General features: G+C 42.1%; 1 protein-coding gene across 3 annotated transcripts in view; it reads left to right on the top strand.

Moving 5' to 3' along the window:
* Positions 1-23507, top strand: part of LOC311250987 (uncharacterized protein) — an 87694-nt gene that overhangs the window by 52510 nt on the left and 11677 nt on the right. For 2 of the 3 annotated variants that reach the window (XR_014621342.1, XM_084343214.1), the window contains exons 4-5: positions 16241-16357; positions 21295-21428. The exons of the other annotated variant lie outside the window; for it this stretch is intronic. Coding sequence is in view for 1 of the 2 variants with exons in the window: in XM_084343214.1 (XP_084199340.1) it covers positions 16241-16357; positions 21295-21320 (143 nt within the window). In the remaining variant the exon portion in view is untranslated. Of the gene's footprint in view, positions 1-16240; positions 16358-21294; positions 21429-23507 lie in introns of those variants that run through there. 3 annotated transcript variants of the gene reach the window in all.

Genomic DNA, 23507 nt, shown 5'->3' with positions numbered 1-23507 from the left:
AATCAAGGGATGAAGAGGCTTTGTGGTGTTTCAAGTATCACAGAAAACTGAAGGCCTCTTCCCTCGCTTGTCCTTTAAGACTGACGTATTTAGCGAGCTTTAAAAGCCGAATAGAAACGGTCTAATTGTGAGCGTCTTAACCTTGAAGATCACTCTCTTTCAGGAGTTTAATTGCGTGTTTGCTGAAAGAGGAAGGCACATTTGAGTTTCCAAAGTACAGACTGTACAGAGAGAAGACAGTATGAGAGGGAGCTCGAGGAATTGGCAACGATAATGTCTTATTTTCCTAGCATTCACGACTATTTTAAAGGCTCCCCCTGCATTTGCATTATATATTATTGTCACGTCCTGTGATAATTGGCACCAGGGGTTTGCTAATGGGGTGATAATGTTATTGGTAACGTCAGTTGTGTAGTTGTGTTGCGGTTATTGCAGGGATATATTAGAGAAACATGGAAATAATCACATTTCCACGTTCTTATAAGCGTTACGTGGGAAATAAATAGTATTTTCGTGGATAACCTTCCTCTAGCACTCCGCGTCTTCCAGAGGAAAAATTTTCAACACGCCAGGAAACAAACCTCACCGGTCTGAGACTGAAAGGTTTTAATGAGCCGACAAAGGAATTCAAATACCAACCGACACACAAACACGAACTGGAAGATGGCTGGAGGTAAATAGAAGTACACATCGTTTGCTCCCATTTGCATTTTGAGGGGATTTAATGAGATTTTTAAATGGCACGGTCATGTAAATAAATAAGTCATTATTAGAGAGTAATGGAAACCTGTCAGTCAAATCTGGTTTATTTTCAGCTCCTGGATTCGGCATGTTTCTTTGCTTGTTTGACAACAGCAACCCTGTGCTGTCGGTTCGGTCGCCGCAGACGCAGCTTGAGGAGTGTATTTTTGTGATGTTTATGTTTGAAGTGAGGGAGACCACATCTGAGCTTTTGAAGTGTGAATTCGGCACTACACTGCCGTGTGCCAGAGCGCCGATTTTTCATTCAGCTCTCTTCAAATCTTGTGCACAGCGTTGCAGCGCGCACCACGGGGGACCACATTTCCTCTGCCTCACATGAAACCGTTTGATAGCGTATCCGGTTTTGATATCCTCACCTTGGCATACCCCTACCCACCCTGATGGTGGAAGCCATGCTCGGGGGGTGGGACGTGCACACTGTTTGTTGTACAGTTTTAGCTTCAGAATCACGTTTTCATCTTGCTGATTGTTGTTTTCCCTGAGAGAACAGAATAAGGAATAAATGAGAAATGTTGTCGGCGGTACAGCAGTGGCATAGCTGTGCGGCTATTTCCCGCCAATCAATATCCATTTCCATGCAAATAAGAGTGATTAAAGCTGATTTCACAGGCACAAGACCTCGTCCGTGTCCCGGTCACAGATCAGACGTACTAGATAACTGGATTAATGCAAAAACATTTGCACCTTGCATTGTATAATTTACTGCGTGATGACTTGGGAGGTGATTAACCACGGCCAGTTCTGATAGGTTAACATGCCTAGAAACCGAAGCCAAGTGGTTAGCAGCAACAATGTCATTAAACCTCACAGCCCTGTGTGAGGAACATAAATTGGATTTTTTTTTTAGCGCGGGATCACAAGAGATTTTCAAAGAGCAGAGGTCATAAAGCCCACGAATTTCTTCAAGGAAAATAAAATATGCAGATTGAGCGTGAAGATAACTTCCATTACAGTGGACCGTGTGTACTTATGAGGCACGGCGGGCTGTTATATCTCTAAATAATGAGTAAAGTGAGAACAGGTGCTGAGACTTTTGTGCACAGCAGCGCATAAAATTGGACAAGCTCAGGTTCTTCATAACAGGACACTGGGGTTTAACAGAGAGGGAGAAAGTTAGTCTTCTGCTTAATGCAACGAAATATCACATATTGCATAATATATATCATATAATCAAGTAATATATCTGATTGCTGAATGAAGTGCTTATACAAAAGCGGATTTAAATATTTTACAGTAATCAACTCTCAGTTAAAGGGTAATGCTGCCAATTTTTCACATTAATGTATGTAGGTCTTGGGGAGGACTACTACATATGTAAAAAGTAGTTTGAAGCCTTTTGTGGCTCCAGAGGAAGCTGGACGTAATCAATTGCCTCCAGTAAGTATCCCTCAGTGGCTAAGTTGCATTGTGGGTAATGTAGGCGCCTGAATTTAAAAAAGGTGATATCTTTGGTCCAATGGTGTGACGGGATGCAACTATAGACCAGTGAACTGCTTTTCAAAACCTGGTGCCTACATTACCCACAATGCAACGTAGCCACTGTGACATCACTGGAGGCAGTTTATCTGATAGCTTCCTCTGGAGACACAAAATGCTTTATAATACTTTTTTCACATATGCAGTCGTACTCCCCAAGACCTGTAAACACACTTTAATGTGTAGAATCAGTGGTTTGAGTACTCTTTACAATATTGGTTAATATTACAAAAAGAGTAGGGAAAAAATGCAGAAAACCAGCAAATCCTTACATCAGAAAAGCAAACGTTTAAATAATTGATTCAAAAATATTGTATGTGGGGTTTTTTTGTCCATCAACTAATCATTTCATTGTTTCAGCACTTTAAACTTTAGCTCAAAGTGGCTCTTTGTAACAATTTGTAGCAATTTACATGTATTAATCACCTTTTGATTGGCCATATGTGAGCGGATTAATGAGACCTTCCCCGTCTCTCTCTCAGTTGCATGTACAAGCCTGTGGACAATTTTTTTAAGTTGTTTGACGCTGCTGGACTGTGGATTTCTTTGCGAAGGACTCAGGTCGGATTTTCCTCGACGCGCCAAGGGATGCGACTTTATGCACATACTGGAGTGCCTCGTCTGAGTGCCTCTCTCCGCTCCAGTAGCTAACGTTAGTTTAGAAATGGAGCCGCGGCTTCCAGCACAACACAGAAGTTCCACTGAGCCCCTTTAGCCTCAAAAACACTTTGACTGTATTTGAATCAAACAAGCCAAGACAAATGAAAAGTGACTTGGGTCAGCAGGTTGACAGACAATAATAACAGTAATGCATTCCTGGAGCCATGCGCTGTAACTTTAGATCACAAGCAGACAGCACGTTGACTGAGAGAAAGCAAACACAGCCATTCATAACCATACAAAAGCCAAGATCAACCTCTGTGCAACAGATTAGTTGGTCAGATTGCAGCAGAAATACATCTTGCTGGACTTAAGTTATGAGGCCTGTCAAATGTTGATCTGTTAAATTAGAGACTCGGCTCTGTGTTTATTTCAGCATTCCAGCTGAATTGTCAAACCATTTGGACGTGCGTCTCTGCTTCTCCTCGGTTGTATAAACGGAAAAGGCGGATATTGTCAAACTGGGCTCCACTCCACTGGTCTGGAGTGGGAACACAGGTGAGTAAATCTGCACCGGAGCACTGGCTGACTCAAAATGGCTGTGAGGCTGATGGTGGTGGAGATTAATTGAATGGCCTGTTTCCAGGTCGCGGCTGTGTGGCTGCTTGTCCGGGTTCCCGAGCTGCAATCTGTCAGTCACAAACAGCGAGACAGCTGCTCCGTCCAGGTGCCAACCTGTGTTCCTCTGCCAAGGGGGTGACTTCACATCCTCCATTAACACTGGGTCCCATTCATTCACAACTGAGAGAATAAATCGAGCAGGAGGGATGGGAGGATCAGGCAGGAGTTAAAAAGAAAGAGGGAAAGGAAATGGAAAGTGGACGCCGAGTACTCATCACAAAAATATTGGCAAAAATACGTATTGTGCTCACTCGCACCTGTGAAAATACTGGTTAGGCAGGACTCTACTGACCTTACTGAGGAGTTAACAAGGTTAAGGCTGCGATTAACGATTTCTTTCATTAATGATTAATCTGTTGACAATTTTACCGTTAATTACTTCCACCAAGGAGGTTGGTTTTTGCCCCTTGTCCATTTGTCTGTCTGTTGGTTGGTTTGTCAGCAGGATTACACAAAAACTACTCAACTGATTTCCACAAAACTTGGATGGAGGATGCGTCTCAGGCCAGAATAGATCCCATTAAATTTTGGCGTGGATCCCAATAAAGACTCACTTTCTTTAAAGATCCTATTTGTAAGAAAGTTGGGTTTTGAGTCTCATTCCCAGCTTGTCAAATGCTGACAGATGGCAGCCAGCCCGACATTTAGTTAGCTAGCCGATAGATTTAAAAAAACTCAACAACTCGCATCTAATCAATCTAGAGGGATGAATAGCACTAAAGGTAAGAGAAAGCAAGATATATATTTTAGATTTTCGGGTGAGCTGTCCCTTTTTAAATTGCTTTTCTTTTTCAACCAACTCTTCAAAAACATATTAATTCCCAAACAACTGGTGAATAAATGTCATTGTGGCTTAATTTTTGTCTTAAATGCTTAATCGATTGAGATTGATTGAAGATTCAAAATCTTTTGATCGACTAAGTGATTAATTGACAAGCAGTTTAACACTAAGGGCAAAACAGAACCGTAATAATAAAACTAAGAAAATGTTACACACTCATGCAACATGTCCCATTTTCTGGGGTCAAAATGCAAAATCCCAGCTGAAGTTATGTTCGAGACAATGACCTCTGACAGATGTGACTCCCCCGGGGATGATAATTAAAAGCGGCTCAAATTAGAAACCGCCACAGGGGGGGTTACGTGGCTTCTCATCATCACAAACAACGTGTCTCGTTTCATTCTGACGAGGTTTCGCATCAGAGCGAGTAATTCTGAGATAAGATTTTATGAATCTATTTCGGAGAACTGGCTGCGAGATTCAAAGCAATGCTCCCATGCCGTACCAAAACCCACATCAACGCACACCCCCACACACACACACGCATCTCGTCTCTCTCTGGAGCATTATTGTGATGGCTTGCTGTTTCACACTCATTCAGGTGTTGTAGCAGCAGCACTCACAGCAGCAGCACACAGTCTGCTGACTGAAACAGACATGGGCACATGTCCAAGGTCATTATTCCCCTCCAAGCTGCTGTTTCCACAACACAGGTTCTTGCACACTTCCTGCCCTGATTAATTCTTTTGCCATTATCTCTCTATCTTTACTTTTTTTCAAAGTAGTTTTTCTTGTAGGTGTCTGTGTACATTTTTAAAAATAGAATATCTTACATGTAAAATTAAAGCAGCTTTTTTACATGCAATTCTTCTCGAGAGAAAGCCCTGAGGAATAAAATATGTCTACATGAAACAGTCCTTATTAAAGATGACGAGCTGAGTCTGATTTGGAGTCTCCAAACATCTAAATCTTCCACCAACGTCCATTTAAATATCTTGTCAGACTGATTTATTGTAAGACTATAAGCCTATCACTAATCACTTGTTGAGATTCTTCAGATATGTTCAGATTAAACATAAATTGTAGCCTATAGCTTCTTTTGCACGAATTTGACGGCTGGACTGATTGTGCCGTCTGGCTTTATTTGTTGCAAACAGCCATCATAATGACTGTACAGACAGTGACTTTTGGCTAGTTAGCAATGTACACATCAACAGTGTGTTTGCAGAGTGCGCCTGATGTGTTTGTGGTACAGCTTGTGCTCAAACTTAATGTTCCTCTTGACACTGAGTCATAAAGCCCCAAGAAAAACATCAATTCTCCACTCAAATTTAAATACTCACATGGGCATCCATGCATGCAGTGTTAACTGATTATGTACAATTGTGCCCTATTGGATGTAATGTTCGTAGACATTGATTTGTGCTCTGTGGGAGACTAAACTGATCAGGTTCAGTCATGGAATTGTTCAACATTTTGCTTTTTGCTCTCTTGGCGAGAGTTAAATCAGTACCACTCTCATGTCTGTGCATTCAGTCTGAAGCTCGACCAGCCAGCCAGGAAACCATTGGCCTTTGGTATTTTGCCAGAGGGCCTTTTATTTTTTGTGATCATCGCTGTCTGTGTCCCCTCAAGTCAAGTGAACCTTGACTTTTTATTTTTTATCTAAACCATGCTCTTCTCCTAAACCTAACCAAGTATTTTTGTTGCTTAAACCTAACCAAGTAGTTTTGTTGCCTTAACCTACCAATTAGTTTTGTTGCCTTAACCTAACCAAGTAGTTTTGTTGCCTTAACCTAACCAAGTAGTTTTGTTGCCTTAACCTACCAATTAGTTTTGTTGCCTTAACCTAACCAAGTAGTTTTGTTGCCTCAACCTAACCAAGTAGTTTTGTTGCCTAAACCTAACCAAGTAGTTTTGTTGCCTTAACCTAACCAAGTAGTTTTGTTGCCTTAACCTACCGATTAGTTTTGTTGCCTAAACCTAACCAGGTAGTTTTGTTGCATAAATCTAACCAAGTAGTTTTGTTGCCTAAACCTAACCAGGTAGTTTTGTTGCCTTAACCTAACCAAGTATTTGTGTTGCCTAAACCTAACCAAACTGCAACCGGAAACTAACGGAAAATATTCTTATTAAATACTTTAAAACATTCAATTCACTTAGTCTAAAAGTTTTCATAAATACTTGGCAGAAGATGGAAGGGACCATCTGTATATCATCATCTCTAATGGGCTAACTCAACCAATTAAGATCAACGAACCATATGATGTGTTGCTGAAGCCAATTAGGAGAAGAGCGAGAACATTTTGTCCATCAATAAAAGCCTTCACTGTCGCTCTTTTTTCTCATAATGTGCTCTCCACTTCTGACATAACAGATGCTACAGCAGCATTTACGCGAACCTCTTCTGAAGCTGCCATTGTTGTTTTCGGACGAACAGATTGCTTCTCTCGCTGGTTGTCACGTCTAAACCGCACTCGTAGCTGCCAGTGTTACAGCGCATAACTTGAAACCTGGCCAGAAGGATTATCCTGATCTCGCAAATACAGCTGCCCTGCAAGGTGAAGAGAGACTGGAGGCCTTGGGAAACAGCTAGCCTGGATCTTCCCTATGGTTAAAAAAGGCCATGTTTGTACCACTTAAGCTTATTGTACGCAATCTCGTTGTTTTAATCTGTACAAAAACTGAGTTGAGGTTTACAGAGGCTTAAACACGGGAACAATTTCTTGGCTGGGCTAGTGGTATTATTTATCTTTGGACAGAGCTAGCTGTGTCCCTCTGCTTCCAGTCTTTATGCTAATCTAAGCTAATTCCTCCACTTCTGGTTCTAGCTTTAGTGGCATCAATCTCGACCGAATACACATATTTCCCAGATTGTTGAACCCTTCCTTTAATGTTTTGCGTCACACTATATTGCTACACCCTTGTTTTTATTCTTTCTCTTTAATTTCTCAGCCCTCATTTCATTTTGCCATTTCCTGAACTCCTGTATGTGTAGGCGAAGCCAATCAGATTCCACCGCTCATTTTCTTTTCATAGCTTTGAGCTGTGAGTCCTTTCAACCAATTAGCTCAGACAGCAACAGCCTCCAACATGAGCCGGGAGGAGGGCATGTAAAAAAGATTTACAGCTTTGAGAGCCAAATCCACCCTCACGTCTTATCTCATCCCCCGGGGCTTTGGCCACCATACAGCGTAGCCAAAGGCTTTATTGCCGGATAATGGCCAGTCCGAGCTGCTTTCATGGGGGAACAGTGGGATGATGCCTGCTGTGTCTGACTGTGAGAAACTAGGGCATAAAGTTCAAAGTGGGCTCAGCTCTGCGTCCCACAACAGAGGCAGAGCGGGCTCAAACTCCCCCACAACTGCCTCACATTTTCCATGCGACAGTGACTCCGTTTACATCAACATGTACATTAAGGCCGCTCGTCAGCACTTCAGCGGTTTTTAAGCGAGGTCATTACTCTATTGCTCGAATTAAACCTGATGAATTGCACGCTAAACTGAAACCACATCTGTTACCACTACCGCCTCAGCTCTGCTACCCTCTTTGTTTTCTGCTGTTTATCACTAAACTTTGGTTGAGGTTTCATTTCCGCTGCCTGCTTAGCAGTTGATCTCTCTGAGATTCTTATCCTGACCGATATAGCCGCTGTTGCTCAACTCGTTTCTGTTTACAAGACAGACAGGGGAAACTGCAAATTAACCTGCAAACCAAAACTGCAGTCCCAGAAGGCGAGCAGAGAAAAAGTGACATTTAACAAACATTACACAAAATTATAGGCTACGTTTGAATAGAAGAAGAAGTAGAAGAAGCAGCAGAGAGGCAGTATGATAATGTTTTATATTGCGGTGAAAACACAGAAATTGAATGGGTCAAGCTGATTACCCGTAAGCATACATTCCTATAATAACAGGCTAGTGCTTCAAAGGCCAAATAGCAGCAAATTGGTGCGGTAGGTAGGATTTTTAAACGTCTTACAGTTATAATTTGCCGTGGTTTGCTTGTGCACAACGCAGGGGAGTCATTCTCAATTGATCTCGGGCCCTGACCAATCAAAGCCTGCATGCGGTCTGTCAGGATTAACACGACATGCAAAGGTAAACAGGCAGGAGGGACCTCTCTCCCTTCACCATCACATTTGTGCACTAAAGATCTCTTGTTGTGGACGTCAAACCAAGCAAGAGGAGACACATTTCGACATGCAAGTTCTGTTTTGTTTGGCTGTTTGTGACATCCCGTGAGGCTAATTTGATGCAGAATAAGTTGTTTTCCATTACGACGGGGGATAAAACAACAAAATAGTCTTGTCCGGTGATCATTTGCATTGCGGGCGCCCCATGTCTGTCAGTGAGGTCATGCGCAAAGCTTTTTGTCTAACGCCTTCTTCATTTTTGCGTCATAGAGGACGTTAGATACAATCTTTACAGCAGTAGTTTTTTGTACTGTTTTCAATTTTACATGGGAACTTGCTTCTATTGCTTGCAGCAGATATTGTGTAATTTCAGCACGACTGTTAAGATAACTTCTTGTAAGCATAGAGGAAGCCTGATGTGGGTCGTTATCATCTGAATCAGTTTGTGCTCTACCTAGAAACAGCAAACCAGCACAAATAACCAGCTACAACATGTTGTTAAGTCAGCGAAATTCTCCTCTGTATAAAAACTGTGACAACTATTATCTAGGCTCAATCTCCTCAAGATGAGTCAATATGCGTATGTCTGATTCTGGGAATCAGAATGAATCTTTTGAAAGTCGAGACACCTCTTGTCACATTAAAAACTGTGAGAAAAAGTCATTTGGGCGAAGCTTTGCGCTCTTCCACGCAGCGCGGATGCAGGCAGGATATCTGCATGAAGGCAACACACAGAACATGAAGGAAAGCGAACGTGACACAGATGTGGTATGAAAGGTCTGACACGGATCAGAAACTTTGCAGATTATGTCCCCACAACAGATACAAACACCACTAACTTCTTTTGCCACCTCCAAAATATGATGAAATATGAGTAAGTGCCTTTTATTCGTTGAGTAAATAATTCAAAACATTTGAGGAAATAGGCCTCTCCATGTGGACATTTTGTATAAACTATTTATTATGTTGAGTGATTATTACAGTTCAGCCCCGTTTAAACAAGATCAGCTGCAACAATTTGAATATAAAGATGTATGGAGCAAGCAAAGCAGATTTCAAAAGTAAAGGTGTACAGAGATTCAGAGATGGAGAAGTGTAACAACATCTCAGAAAGGTAAAGAATTTCAATCATCATCACGGATACATAGGAATCTTTTCATAGCTCCACTGAAGTACAGAATGCCGCGTGCCGCACTGTGAATCATGTGTGATTCACTCAAGGACAATGATTCGCAGATTTTGAATGGTGTATTTGATTTAAAGCAGCAAAGCAGCTCAAAGTCATTTACATTCCAAAAAAAACTAAACAAAAAAACATTTAATAGAAATGGCAGACTCTTTAAACAACAGTTACAACTTTAAAACATATAAAGTATAGAAGAAAAGTTAGAATTTTATAAAGCCCAGTGACAGAAACCTTGAACAACACGGCCGATCCTTTAAGGGACTGCAGCTTTTTTCTTTGACCCCACAAGATTTGACACTTCAAACAGAATAAACTATGGAGGGTATTGGCAAAAGAAAAGCCTCTCTTGTTTATGAATGCATAAGCTGTTGGTGAAGCAACTAGGAGTAATTACACGCAGTGCGATGACTACATCAGATTCCTTTCCTTTGATGGGGGAAGATCAGAGTGTGGGATCGATCAGCCTTTTTCGACTGTGCTGCAGTGGCCTGTTACGGTGCGTTAATGGAAATATCATCTCGACCCCTACGGGACCGCATTTAAACCTGTGAGGGTGCTCTCTTGCCTGTCAGTACGATTTCAACAGTGAGAAGATGTGGATTTGAACATTCTCTATGCTCATGTTTCTTTAATGTGGAAAGTATGAAGGCCACATTTCACTGGAAAACTGCTTTCTGGTCAGCGCTGATGCCCCCTTAGGTCGCCAAGTTTTTGAGTACAGAACGTCCCAGAACGTCCATGCAGAGTTTCCTGCTCATTTATCCATGTAAAGGTCAGTGTTGTGTTGTGCCGATGTAATGGCAACTGCTTATGCAATTCTAAAAACAAACTATTTGGACGTGACAAAGGAAGCAGTTTGAGGAGAGAGTTGTTGGATCAACAGACTCGCCCGTCCGTGAATCAAGTCGGCGAGATGGAAAACATCTGCAGAGCGTTTGAAATACGGTCGATTTTTGCGTCTCACCGTGTTCTGAGGGAAAGTGTGGAGAGGACACATGCTTCGTCACAGATGTCACACACGCAGGATGTCTAGCGAGATGAGATGGAGGCAGGAATCGTTCTCTTCCTGCCAATAGTGTTTGTCATTTCGCATGTTTCCGAATGCTTTGGAATAAATACTTCAGCGACTCTGGAAAAGTTTATTCATTCATTTCCTAAGGTGTGTGTTCTTCTGCAGTCCAAGACGTGCCCACATGATGACAGCTGTCAGAATGAATTATATTATTATAAACGATTTACGTTTCTGCAAACCATGGATATTTTGCAACTCTACTCTCTTTCTTTAGGTTCAATTTTTAATTGCATCCTGTGACAATGTTGTAAATTATATTCTGATCAGGTTAAGGCACAAAAACCAACCAGGGGTTAGAAAACATCATGTTTCAGCTCAAAATGCCTTTTTGTGACATGGTGTCTCATTAAAAACGGCCAGTTTTGTCGCCACAAAAGCAGCAGGAGGTATCCCGACTTCCCGTCAAGAATATAAGTCTTCGGAAACACGGCTGAAAATTGCACCGTGGTCTCCTTTAAAACATCCACTGTCCTCCCAATACAACCCAGTCCCCAGAATAAATGTTGGCTAAGTACGTTTCTGCAATGAGATTGATTTAAAACTTTCTTTTGGTTCAAATTTCTATTTCCAACGCTGTGCTTATTCTCTGGTTGGGTGCAAAAAACACTTGGTTAGGGTTAGGAAAAACATGTCATGGTTTGGCTTAAAGTACCTGTTGTGATCGCCACAAACATGACTGGAAATGTCCTCGTCCCTCGTAAGAAAAGTCCAGTGGTATCACAGTTACAAGTGCTGAGATGCAGTCTTTGAGAGAAGTCACTGGCCATCCCCTCCAACTCCAGATATCAAAGCCGGGGTCTTAAACATGTCATGTGAACATGATACAACGCATATCGAACAAATGTTAAGCTACGTATGACGCTTCAAATGTGAACATATCATTGGTTTGCAGAAATGTAGCCAACATTTTATTCAGGCGACTGGACTGCAGATGATTTATAAAAAGATAATCAGCTAAAGGAATCTCTGTCTAAGTTAAAGTTTGAGGGAGGATCAAAAGAGGCTCCCGAGCCCCTTTAAAAGCCCCAGGTAAGTATCTGCATAAAGCTGATAAAGAGCCAGATTCTGTTGCAACCTCTGCTCATGAATATTCATAAGGATGCGTCCCTAATTGTGGATAATCCCTTGTGTTTGCTTATTCCGGTTATAACTAGATATCACACATGGGATTGCTGATCTCTGCCCCTTGAAAAGCTATCATCTATCAGCCTCGCACTGAAATCTTTAATCAGACCAATTTCTTTGATTAATGATGCACCCCAAATTAACTCAGTGGGTTTTTTTTTCTTCCTCTCTTTAAGCAGCAGAGAGGCTCAGTCAATAGCCCGAGCCCTTATTTCACATTCCTCTGACGTCTCCTGCTCACCTTTAATGAACACTAGAAGATGCTCCTCAACGCCAATAACACTCGTAGCTTTTCAGTTCAGGGCTTTTTAGCATTGAATCTCAGACGTTACCCTGCTGAGAGATGTTTTATTGCAGCCATGCTGCATTCATGACCGACTCGAACTGAAAAACTTTCATTTGTATGCAGAAGGTAAACGGAGACCAGGCCCGCGTGATTCTCTGTTCCGAAGGGTTGGTGCAGAAGATGAGAAAGTACATTTCCATTCACCTGTTTCAATGCGCATATTCAATTTCAGTAAATCAGACTGGGAATTCAAAAAGAAAGAAAGAAAGAAAAAAGGGTTTTCGCTTAACTGAGATGGGAAAAGAGAATAAGGCATACAGGCTTATGGAAACATTTTTTGAATATAGCCTGATGTTGCAGTCTCTGCCTCTGCTTCTTCTTCTGAAGACAAAGCTTTCATGTCACGCTGCCACTCTTCTCTCCAACAGAAAGCTTAAAGAATAAAAAGAGAGGGGGTCATTGGGGCTGTATATAACTGCAACAGCTCAAGTCCAGAGAGAGGGGCCTTTGTAGCACATCACCCTCCCATTTATCACTATATCAGCCAGTAAAAGCATCACTGGATAGAGTAGAATCAGCAAATAAGAAGTATTTCAGTTGAGAAAAACAGAACTAAATGGCGTGGTGTGTCACACACTGTCACATCGATTTTAACACTCTCAGACTGATTCTTTTCAGCAGAAACAAGCTGTAAAAACATTATTATATAGAGTGCAACAGGAATGAGTCTTATAACCTAGAAATTAGCTCGCATTTCTGTTCTGCCGGTTCCTTCGACTCAAAGTGAATGGGTTTGTTGAATGGGTTTTAGGGTTAGATGCCTGAAATACAGTAAATAATTGTGGTTAACACGAGCAGATGTTCAGGTTTACAACATGACAACAACATATGTCAGTTAATACGCTTGTGAATTTTGAAGCTATGTGTGTTTAATTGAGACTACAGGGGATGTCGGGGCCATTATCACAGAGACGTTCTAGGTTGTTTTTACTTAAACTTTGCAATTTGATTTATCATTTTTCAAGTAAAGTTTGTAGTAGGAGGCTTAATGTTCATGCAACCGTGATGTAAATAGCCGTTAAAGTTAGCTTTTTACTTCTTGCTGAACAAAATGTGTAATATGAAATCCATAGAAAAATCCCATTGTTTTTTGTTGAGGAAACCAGGATGACACTAACTTCCAGGTGAGCCTACAAATATACATCACCCCTGCAGCACTCTATTGGGGGAAAATGTGGTTATAAGCGAACATTTGCATTAGAAAATTTTATTTTTTGGCCCCTTAATGGCAGTGAAACAGGCTGTAAACATTGTAAACAAACTAACCCTAACCCTTGTGATACAACGAATGTGTTAGCAGTTGCCCATTTACACTTCCAGTATATACGGAGCAACATTAGCATTCAGTTGGAGTCATGTTTTTGACAACTTCATAAATGTAGGTCCAATACTCGCTCTTCTTTTAGCTTTGTTTTGGTCTCCACCAATTCCTGAGGGAAATATACTGTATATCTTGTTAGTAGCTAGTCATAGGGATCTTTCTCTTGGAAAGCAGCTGGCGGAAAAAACAAAGCCGATGAGAGCGGTGAGAGCGAACCAAACAAACGGGAAAGTCGTGGGCCTAGAAAAAACTCAAAGCAGCGAACTGAAAGTCTGTAAACGCTCCATGGAGTTGAGGGGAGCTGCCGATTCAGTTCTCTGTGGCTCAGTCACTACAAGCATATCTGTTATATCAAATAAGTTACATGATCCCTTGTTATTGCAAAAAATATCAATTATTGCAGCTTTCAGAGTGATCCAACATCATCATCTTCTTCAGTATCGTTGTTGTCGGGAAGACTGATTGTGATCTAAGTTTATTTTTCATAACTTCAGACTGTTATAAGACCACCTGAGCTCGGGGCTTTGCTCGAGCATTTCAGCCTTTTCTGTGCCGGGATTGCCGACGACAAAAAAGCTCCTCCTGCTCCTGGAAAGCCCTCCAACATGGCCGCCCCTCGCACGCCTCTAGCAGACACAGGCAGGTCCTATTATTTGAGGCAGACGCTCGGAGGGACCACCAGCTCACACATGATTGTTTTTCAGCCCGGGAGGTTAGATAGAAGCATTATAGGCCGGATCCCTCTGGGAAGCACCACAGAGCTTTACGGCCGCTGCCTCCTCCTCTAACCTCAAAAATTAAATTGATATTTTTTCAAACAAGCCTAGAAGCAAATCATTGGCTTTATAACCCAAAGTAAAACCAGCACTGTGGACCTGCTTCACCCACTGAAAACCTGAACTACTTGATTGAAATTGTGACCTGTGGAGACAATAACAAAAATCAATTTTTGAGATGACTTGCCCACAGAGATGTTATCAGGCGTGAACGGGATGACGTCAATGGTTTGGACCTGTTGTAGAAAATCCTGTTAGACTTACAGTACGTGTGCTCCTTTTATTGATTCTAACAAATGGGAGAGTGATTACCCCAGTCACTGCACAAATGCATATTGTGAGTCAGCCTAAGCTTCTGGTATTAAAGGACTTAAACAGGGATGAACGTGACAGACAGACTTTTTCATTCCCCCTAATGTACACGCAGACTTGTAATTTCATGTATTCATTATACAAAGCTGCGAAAAAGCATTGCAGTTTGCTGTTCTCCTGAAATGGATACTAAACGATTTAATGCACAAATGGGACGCGGTTATCCTGCAGTTTAGCATACAGCTGCAAAAAATTATAGCTTACCACCTCTGAATTTAAATGGTGCAGTTTGCCTCCTTTCGGATGAGCTCTCTGTCTGTTATGGGGAACGGGAGAAGCTGCATCAGCTCGGTGCCAGTGAGGCTATTAACAGCACAGAGGATCTCAAAGGTCGGGCTGCTGGTAGAGAGCAGACACGGGGTCATCTATTTATTGCAGTCAATCACGTCAAACTGTAAGCATTTTGTGAATGCTGAGTTAGGAATTGTGATGTGGGGTTAATGCTAGTGTGTAAAGATGATATTTGCATTTGAGGCCGGATTTAAACCCCGGGATAAAATGGAGGATCGGCTGAATATCAATGGACAGCGATTTTGATTTCAGTTTAGTCATCATGGGTCATAGTGTTGCACCGTACACTGAAACGTAGGCACTTTTTGATACTTTTCTGTTAAAAGTGGTTTCCTAATTTCCAAACCGTCGGTGCTGGTTTTGGTTAAATGTGTCTGTAAGTGTTTTAGAGAATGAAATGTATCATAAGTTGCTGTACGAGCAAAGTATGTTTAATTTCTCTCTGCATGTTTACTTTCAAGTCGACTCTGACTAAATTCAGTACTCACCAGAAACTCTGGTTCTCTCTCTTCTCTATAATCTCATTCATGTGGTTAAGTACATTTAACCTCTAGCTCCAGTTGGCAGTCAACATTACAGTACATAAACACCCAATAATGGAGGACACCTCCGTGGATAGCTGCTGCAGTCAGGTCGATAAACGGGAGTGAAGACAAATCCACTTTTGAATCCCAAAATTGAACTGTTATCTCTGAGCTCTGCTCCTGTCGCTCCAGATCAGAGCAAAATCTGATGCAACTCCGGGTGTTTATTCCTCCAGATGATCTGGCTTTGGCCCTGACTCTCTCCTCCAGAGCTAGCCAGCTCCGAGCAGCTGCAGCGGCTAACAAAAGATGGCACAAGAGTTTTCAGTATGGGAAATGTATGATTTAGCCTATCTGTAGATTCAACTCAAGACATCCTGGCTTTGGTTGCATCAGCTTTTTCAAATGTGTCTCGCAAGTCCTCCGATGATAATGTTGTGCAGCATCAAATCTATGGAGTACACCTTTAATTTTCTTCATTTTCTTATAAAGCAATCATGACAAGGCTGGTTTCAGCATGTGAATTGTGAGGACTTGCTGCTTTTCTCTGTTTTTATATCATTGTGAATTAATTTTGATGCCTTGGTTGGACAAAAAAATTCAAGCGGTGGGAAATTGTGAAGGAAGACTCTTAGATATTAATCAAAAATAGATTTTGTTTTATTATTGCTCTGGCTCATTGACGAGGTGACGAGTCATTTTCACTGGGTTATCTCGATGTGTATTCATATTCATGATGTTTCCCATGACAGTCATGACTGTGCCCTCCATCTTTCCTTGTCATCCCTTCAGAGAAAGTCACCTCTGCTGTCACTGGCGCTGTCTCTCCAGACGTGTGCTGCGGCGTACACCTGGGACACCAGCCGATGTGCTGCTCAACAATGTGCAAACATGAAAAGGCACATCAGGGTAATTGGTGCTCTCCCAGCACGCGTTGCTCAGCATAATCAGCATCTCGGTGCTTCACGGGATCAGCTATTCAGGTCCAAAGAGGCAGAAGGAGAGAGAGAGGAGGGAGGCAATCAGGGCGATGCCTTCACTGTCAACGGCACAGTGAGCAAGCCAAGAACTCTCTGGGAACCTGTTCCAGCTGGCTAGATATTAGGCGCTGTCTGAGAAGTCCCCTCACACCATCACACCATCATACACAAGGGTCACGTAGCCCGGACCACCATGCCACTCTGGGTCCACTGCGCTCCCTCAGAACCATTCCACCTTTCTGCTCCCCAAATCCATACACGAGTTTCCACCGTCTCATGGCTCCTGCAGGTGGAAAAACAACTTTCGGGCTAAATTTCGATGTTTACTAGTTGTGGATTTCACAGCTGGTTAAAGGTTATTGAAGCAGGTGTTTTTCAGCGCCGGGTCTAGTCTGCGGTTTGTGGGGGCCATGCTTAGACGGTGAGAGAGTTTCTATTTAGGCGTGCATCAGTAGACTGGAATGGATTGTGAAGTAAATTGTGGTCGCATGCATGGATTGATTACATTTTTCTGTGCGCTCGTGGAAAGTTTGGCTGTGATATGCGTCCGTAATATCAACAAAGAGATGGCGTAATACCAACAGGCTCTATGGAATTCAGTCTAAATATAGTGTGGATGTGCTGTTTTGTTTACAGCAGTGGGTTTTTCTCTTATTGGCTCGTACCACAAGTTTATCTGCTGATGCCACATCATTATCTCAGCTTCCAGCAGTATTGGGATTCCTTCCTCGCTTCAACAGCAAACGCCTGTGCAGTCTGATATCCCTCACTCGCATCACCTCCTTTGGGCTTTGTTTGCACAACATTTCATATGTAGAAAATTGTATTACAATATGCACGCATAACTTTAGTGCTAATTAAAGGACAGTGTGTGTTTTTAAGTGTTTAAAGATTGGCTCCCCCCTCCATATGCCTCACAGTGGTTTGGTCCACTGCCAATCAGCCTGCCACTCGCACACATTAGCGCTCAGTACTAGTGTCGGAGCGGGTCTCTGGGACTGTAGTAAGTGGCTTCTTTGCAAAAGTTAACTTAAATAATAATAAATTATATCTGCCACAAACACAGCGAGAAAGGGTCTCGAGTTTTCCTTAAAAATATCCAGTGGTGTCATGTTTACAAATGTTACAAACGTTGCAGCCCCTCGTCTGAAATATCCGCCATCCTTTTTAGCGGCACCTTTGGCACCCCTTTTCAGCATTTGCTCTCAAGAAATCGTTCTGTGTATTGTCCCCCCCAGCAGTGACATGAAATATCGGCCCTTGATGGAGTTTAAAATTCAACAGTATCATTATTGAAGGTGCACACCATGTGTCTTTCACGATATAATAATTCCCTTTGAGCCTTTGATTGTGCATACTGTTCAAAGTCTCATATAGAATGTAGAAGGATGTTTGACAGCCATCTGAGCTGTGCATTACTGTGTATATAGTGTGTGTGTGTGTGTGTGTGTGTGTGTGTGCAGGCTAGAGACTCAGGAGTTTTGATGTTCCTCTTGCGTCTGTGAATCTCTCGTATCACGCTGACTCGATGGTTAAACCTTTGATGTCGAGGACTGTCAGTCATTGTTTCCTGTAGGTATTCAGCTGGCCTTGTACCAGATTTTTTTTCTAAGCTACACGCTTCCCCCTGGACAAGGTTGCAGAGCTGAACCGGTAAGATAAGAGGAGCGGGGCAAAGGCTGCAGTAAAAGTCCACAGCGTTTTGACTGGAGTTGAGCCCATAGCCATGGGCGAAAAAGCTCCTAGCAAAGCAGGAAAAAATCCTATTTGCGAAAACCTTCAGGGAGCGAAGATTCAATGAGGTTTCAGAAAAATTTTCAATCTAGGTTTTTGGACTTCTTCACAGCTGCCACAGACATACAGGTAAACAATCATGTCCATGTTCGAGTGCCAAGATTCAGTCGCGGTACAATGAGAGCTGTGTTTGTGCAGTTCTGATATTCCCAAGCCTCATGGACCCCTGTGGGGCAGCATTATAGAAGTGTCTCCCTCCAAACTATTTTAAGCGTTTTCCAACAGCCCGTAAACACGTCTAAATATAGGCTCGTCTGTTACTATGGTCTTGGCAGGCGCTCTGAACAGTCAAAGCACTGTGCAACAAGGCCGCAGGAATTTCTGATGTTGTAATATGAAAACCCGGGGGCCCCTCATGGATGTAAACTCTGGGTAGGCCTGTCACCAAGGTGCAGGAGAGCTGAGTGGAAAAGCAAACTTCTCATAGATTTCACGGGGCTGGAGGAAAATTGGAGATATAGAATCGTGGCACCTTCACAGAGCTAGACGGTCAGGAGAGTACCCACAGGCTACGGTTACACTTTCATATTTCATCATGTCATCACGGTTTCTTACCATCTGATGATGTTTATCATGCCCGGGGACATTAAATCACACATCTGGTTGCACACTAAAAATCCGATTTAGCTTATTTTGGATGAGCATTGTGGCTGAAATGTTGTGTAGTCTGGGCATCATCCAGTCGTAATGCACAAGTAAAGAGTCAAGAGTTAGTTGGATGAAAAAGAATGTGGGCCGAGTTCACATTTTAAGGAATTAGAGGTCCAATTAGTAGTAAAAAGTAACGTCTAGCAGTGAGAGCCCCTTTCAAAATAAAAAATAATAATAATAATAATAAAAAATCTGAAAACTCTGCGAAATAAGTAACCTTTGCAAAAAAAAATACCGAAGCAGATTGACAAAAGAGGTCTTTCAGGGCCTTTAAAGGTATATTTAATAATAACATCCACAGGAGGCTAAGCTTAGACAGTGCAGTCACAAAATCTATTCCATATATGGAGTCTCCTAACTCTTGTGTTGCTGTAGCCAGGAGTCTGCACAGGGCAAAAATGAGCTGCTCATAAAGTGTCCCATTGTGCATTATCACCTCCTGCCTGCTAGAGAGTTTCTGTGTGTACAGTGAAAAAGTCCACAGAGTGACTTCACAATACAAAATCTTCCTGCCCTGCTCATGTTTTATTCATGCTCAGGATTTGCCAGGCCTGATTGCATGTCCTGGACTCTTTCTTTTTTTCCCCCCACCGCGCATTGTTTGTTGTTTCTCAGCTGAACAGAATAATGCATTACAATGTTTGCCATCAAACGCGTACTGTGGCGCTGACAGCGTTGCAGATGCTCATTAGGAGAGGCGTTCAACCCTGGTGGGCTATTTACAGTGAAAGCTAGTGTGGCACCTTAACGACCTAAAGTCAACAAGGAGGTTTGAGCCAGATGCTTTTGTGCTGCCTGTCTGTGTGTGTTTGTGTGCATGTGTGTGCTGCTTTCAACTTGTGGAAATTAACAGGAGTTCGTCGTCACCTCTCAGCTTCCTTCCCACCTCTCTAAAGGTGGTGGCGTATTTAAATTCCCCGTTTCATTTGTGACTCGATAATTCGCAGATTGCCTCGCGATGGCTCCCCTCTTCACACAGTCCCTCCTTCATTATTGACACAGGGAGGCTGTTTGCCGACCACCTCACCACCCATGATGACTCATACTGAGCTGAACTCTCTTCTATTCATCACTTCACACCAACCATCCTCCCCAGCTCCACTTTTTTCATTTCTCCTGACCTACTTTACACACACAGTGCAGTCCGTAAGAGTTTGGACGATAACACACTTTCCGTTGTTTTGACTCTGTAGCTCCAATATATTACATTTAAAATGAAAACAATGACCTCAACTCTCAAAGGATCTGATACTCGCAGATTGAGTTGCATCTTCTAATTGCTTCTCCTGAAAACGCCTTTTATTATTATTGGAGCTTGATTTTTGAGGCTGATATCATTGGTGGAATTTTACTGATTTAAAGGGGCACTCTGTAGTTTTAGAGAATAAGTCAATGAATGAATTCTCTTCTGATTAAAATGTCTTCCCCAAAAACTACATAGTGCACCTTTTAATTTGATATTGAGTGTCTTAAATATGATAATCAGCCAATGTTATTTTTACCTCCGCCAAGGAGGTTATGTTTTCACCCTTGTCTGTTGGCTGGTTTGTTGGTTTGTCAACAGGATTACACAAAAACTACTCTACGGATTTACACGAAACTTGGATGGAGGATGAGTGTCGGCCCAGAATAGACCCCATTAACTTTCAGGTTGGATCCGGATAAAAGGATCCAGGACTTTTTTCCTGCTTTCTCTAACATTTTCGACTTTTTAGATAATTTCCAAAGGAATAATGTATGGGTCTGGATGAAAAAGGTCAGGCCCATTAAGGTGGCTGGTGTTCATGAGTGAGTATAAAATGTGACTGATGGGCCTTGGTGAAGGTATGCACTCTTTAGTGCCTATCTTGTTTTAAACTTTAAACATTCCCCATCTAGTCTCCCAGAGCTGATTCTCTACCTAAATCACTCTGTTTATTAAAGCAACATTATGCAGAAATTGACTTTTCTACCATCACAGTTTCTTAATGCAACACCACTGTCGTAAATACAAATCCCTGCTCTGTAACAATTTGTCAGACATAATACAGATGCTAACTACAAACACAACTCATTACAATGTTAACTTGAAAGCTATAATAGCTATATTATCATAAGTCATTTTTTTTATTATAAGGCTATTTATTTTGAAATGTAAAATAAAAAGTCCCAAATCTACAGGATGAAGTGAAAGATCTCAAAGTGCTGTTCCATTCTTATAATACCGTTTAGGCCACACAGCCTCTCTCTCATACACTTGCCAAGTGACGTCAGCTAAATCCGTGAGGGCTCAGGGCCTAAGGCCTTAGGGGGAACATTTGGATTGGGCCTTAATCTTTTTTTCTTCTTTGTCATCATCATATGCCTGTTGTGTTCTCATTCTTATATCACGTGAGTACTTTTGATACATTGTTAACCAATTCTTGTCCAATTTATGGACAGCTCATCGGGACAACAGCTTCACTTAAAATCCATTGTGCCAGAGTCCAGAGGCAACGCAGCAGAACATGCGGGATGTCCAAATACTTACCGACTGCATTATAAATACCTCTGACAGCTAATTGTTTGGCTGTAATTAAAGCCCAGTAATTATTCTCCACAGTAATTTCGAGGGTTTCATATAAAAGTGAGTACTTGAGGTTTCCATCATCTCACACACACACACACTCAGACATTGACTTTGCCAGAGGCTGCAGGTGAGACTGACTGAGGCGAGTCATCGCCCTTGTCTCATCTCATCACTTGGCCAGACACCGTCTCTTTGACAGCCTCATCAACCACACAATGAAGACACAGAGACAGTCTGGGAAGGAGTGAGATCTTCATCAAACTGGTGAGGTGGAGAAGCCACGCAGAAACGGGGGGGGGGGATAATAGCACAGCCGGAGATGATGGGAAAATGTACATGTTGCAGTTCATTAAACACCACAGGAGGTGCAATTACATAAATTGACACTGTGTAACAAATACAAGAATACATACTAATGTGTTGATTGAATCTCTGCTGCATTAACTCACAAAGAGCTTCAGTTTTACACACAAAAAAGACTGTTGGAGGTCAGCTGCTCGGAGCAGGCAGACAAGGCTCACTTCACGGCTGATGATGATTGCCTTCATAAATAATGTCAGTGTTTGGGGTTGAACTAAATGCAATATTCATGTCCTGAGGCGTCTGGAAGGCAGCACGGATTCCTCTAGCATGGCAGAGAATTTTTTTTTTTTTTTTTTTTTTTTTCAAAGTCGCACAAACTCCCTTTGAGCGAATGTGTTGTGTGACACAGCTGTATCGGTCAATAGTCCGAACATAAATGAAAGGCTCAGAAGTGAAGCAATTTAGCCACAGTTGGCACTCACAATAATCCCTCTGTCTTTGTCCGCAACCCCCGCATTCATACGCTTGTTTCTCTCTTTAGTCATCAAAACAAACTATTGGCCCGTAGCTCTATTCAAATGACGCTTAACGATGACAAAGCAGATTCGCAGAGACGAGTCAATTCCCCGTTCGAATCTGCTCTGTTTATGAGGGATCTCGCAGTTTAGTCTGCTTTTCTAGTATTGTTTGTATTTTAAACACAAACGAGCCGCTCGGGCAGCGTGAAATCAATACGCTGCATATTGCCACGGCATTTCATTTCACTAACTCAATTACATTTCGCGTATTTTTTAGATTGCAAGAGAGAGATACCCAAGTCTTCTTTACGCACACACTCTCTCTCGCACTACTATGCAAACACACACAAGTCCAATCCATTCTCATCTATCTTCCCACGGTACCTTTTTTTGGAGAGCTATCCACATTTTATAGAGCTGAATATGAGACTGAATACGAGGGCTGTTCCTAAAAGTTTCTTGAACTAAAGCGAAGCCGCCGTCGGGCGCTCTCCTCAGCGGTCGCCCCGGCTTTGTTCAATAAAAAATACCCTCTCCACTTTAATGGCTGCCATATTCCGCAGCTGGCTGATTCTACATTTATGTGAAGTATTTTATGTATCCTTTTTTCATGAGCACATCAAGTGCATCTAAAAGCGCAAGAGCCACTGCCTCATTTTTATACACTGTACATGTTATTTCAGTTTTTCCTCCCTGTTAGCAGAACTCTTCAGAGAAGTGTGGATGTGTGTGAATTAAATAAATCCACAGCCTGAATATAAGCTTCAGACTAGAGTGCTGTGCGGTCCAGGGCTGCTCCAGTTTAAGTCGAGTCATTTCAGGTAAGTCCAAGACTTCTCAAGTCATTCGAGTCCAAGTCAGGTCTTAGACCAGGCCAAGCCGAATCTCACAGTTTCAGACAGATTGGAAAAAAACAGAAGTTATTGAAGAATGTTTCAAGGCAGGTCTTTAGAAATGCCCAAGCCGAATCCAATTGCTGGAGAAAGGTCACAGTCAAGTCCGCAGGCATTTAGACAATCTCAAGTCAAGTCTCAGGTCTATCACAGCAAGTTTCGAGTCAAGTGTCAAGTTGCAAGAGATTTACAACAAGTTGGATCTCAAGTCTTCCGAGACTTGTCCGAGTCAAATTTTACGTCTTTGAAGTCTAGTCCCAGTCCAAGACAAATCTTATCATTGTACACAGGACTAAGTCAAGTGGTAAATTACCAAGTGTTAAAGTCCAAGTCTAGTTTCAAAACATAACAAGACAAGTCCCAGTCAAACCA

Source organism: Pagrus pagrus, assembly GCF_965226575.1.
Source record: "Pagrus pagrus genome assembly, chromosome: 21".
In the NCBI taxonomy this organism is placed as follows: domain Eukaryota; kingdom Metazoa; phylum Chordata; class Actinopteri; order Spariformes; family Sparidae; genus Pagrus; species Pagrus pagrus.
Note: the sequence above shows the minus strand (reverse complement) of the source record. Positions and strands in the feature narration are given on the sequence as shown.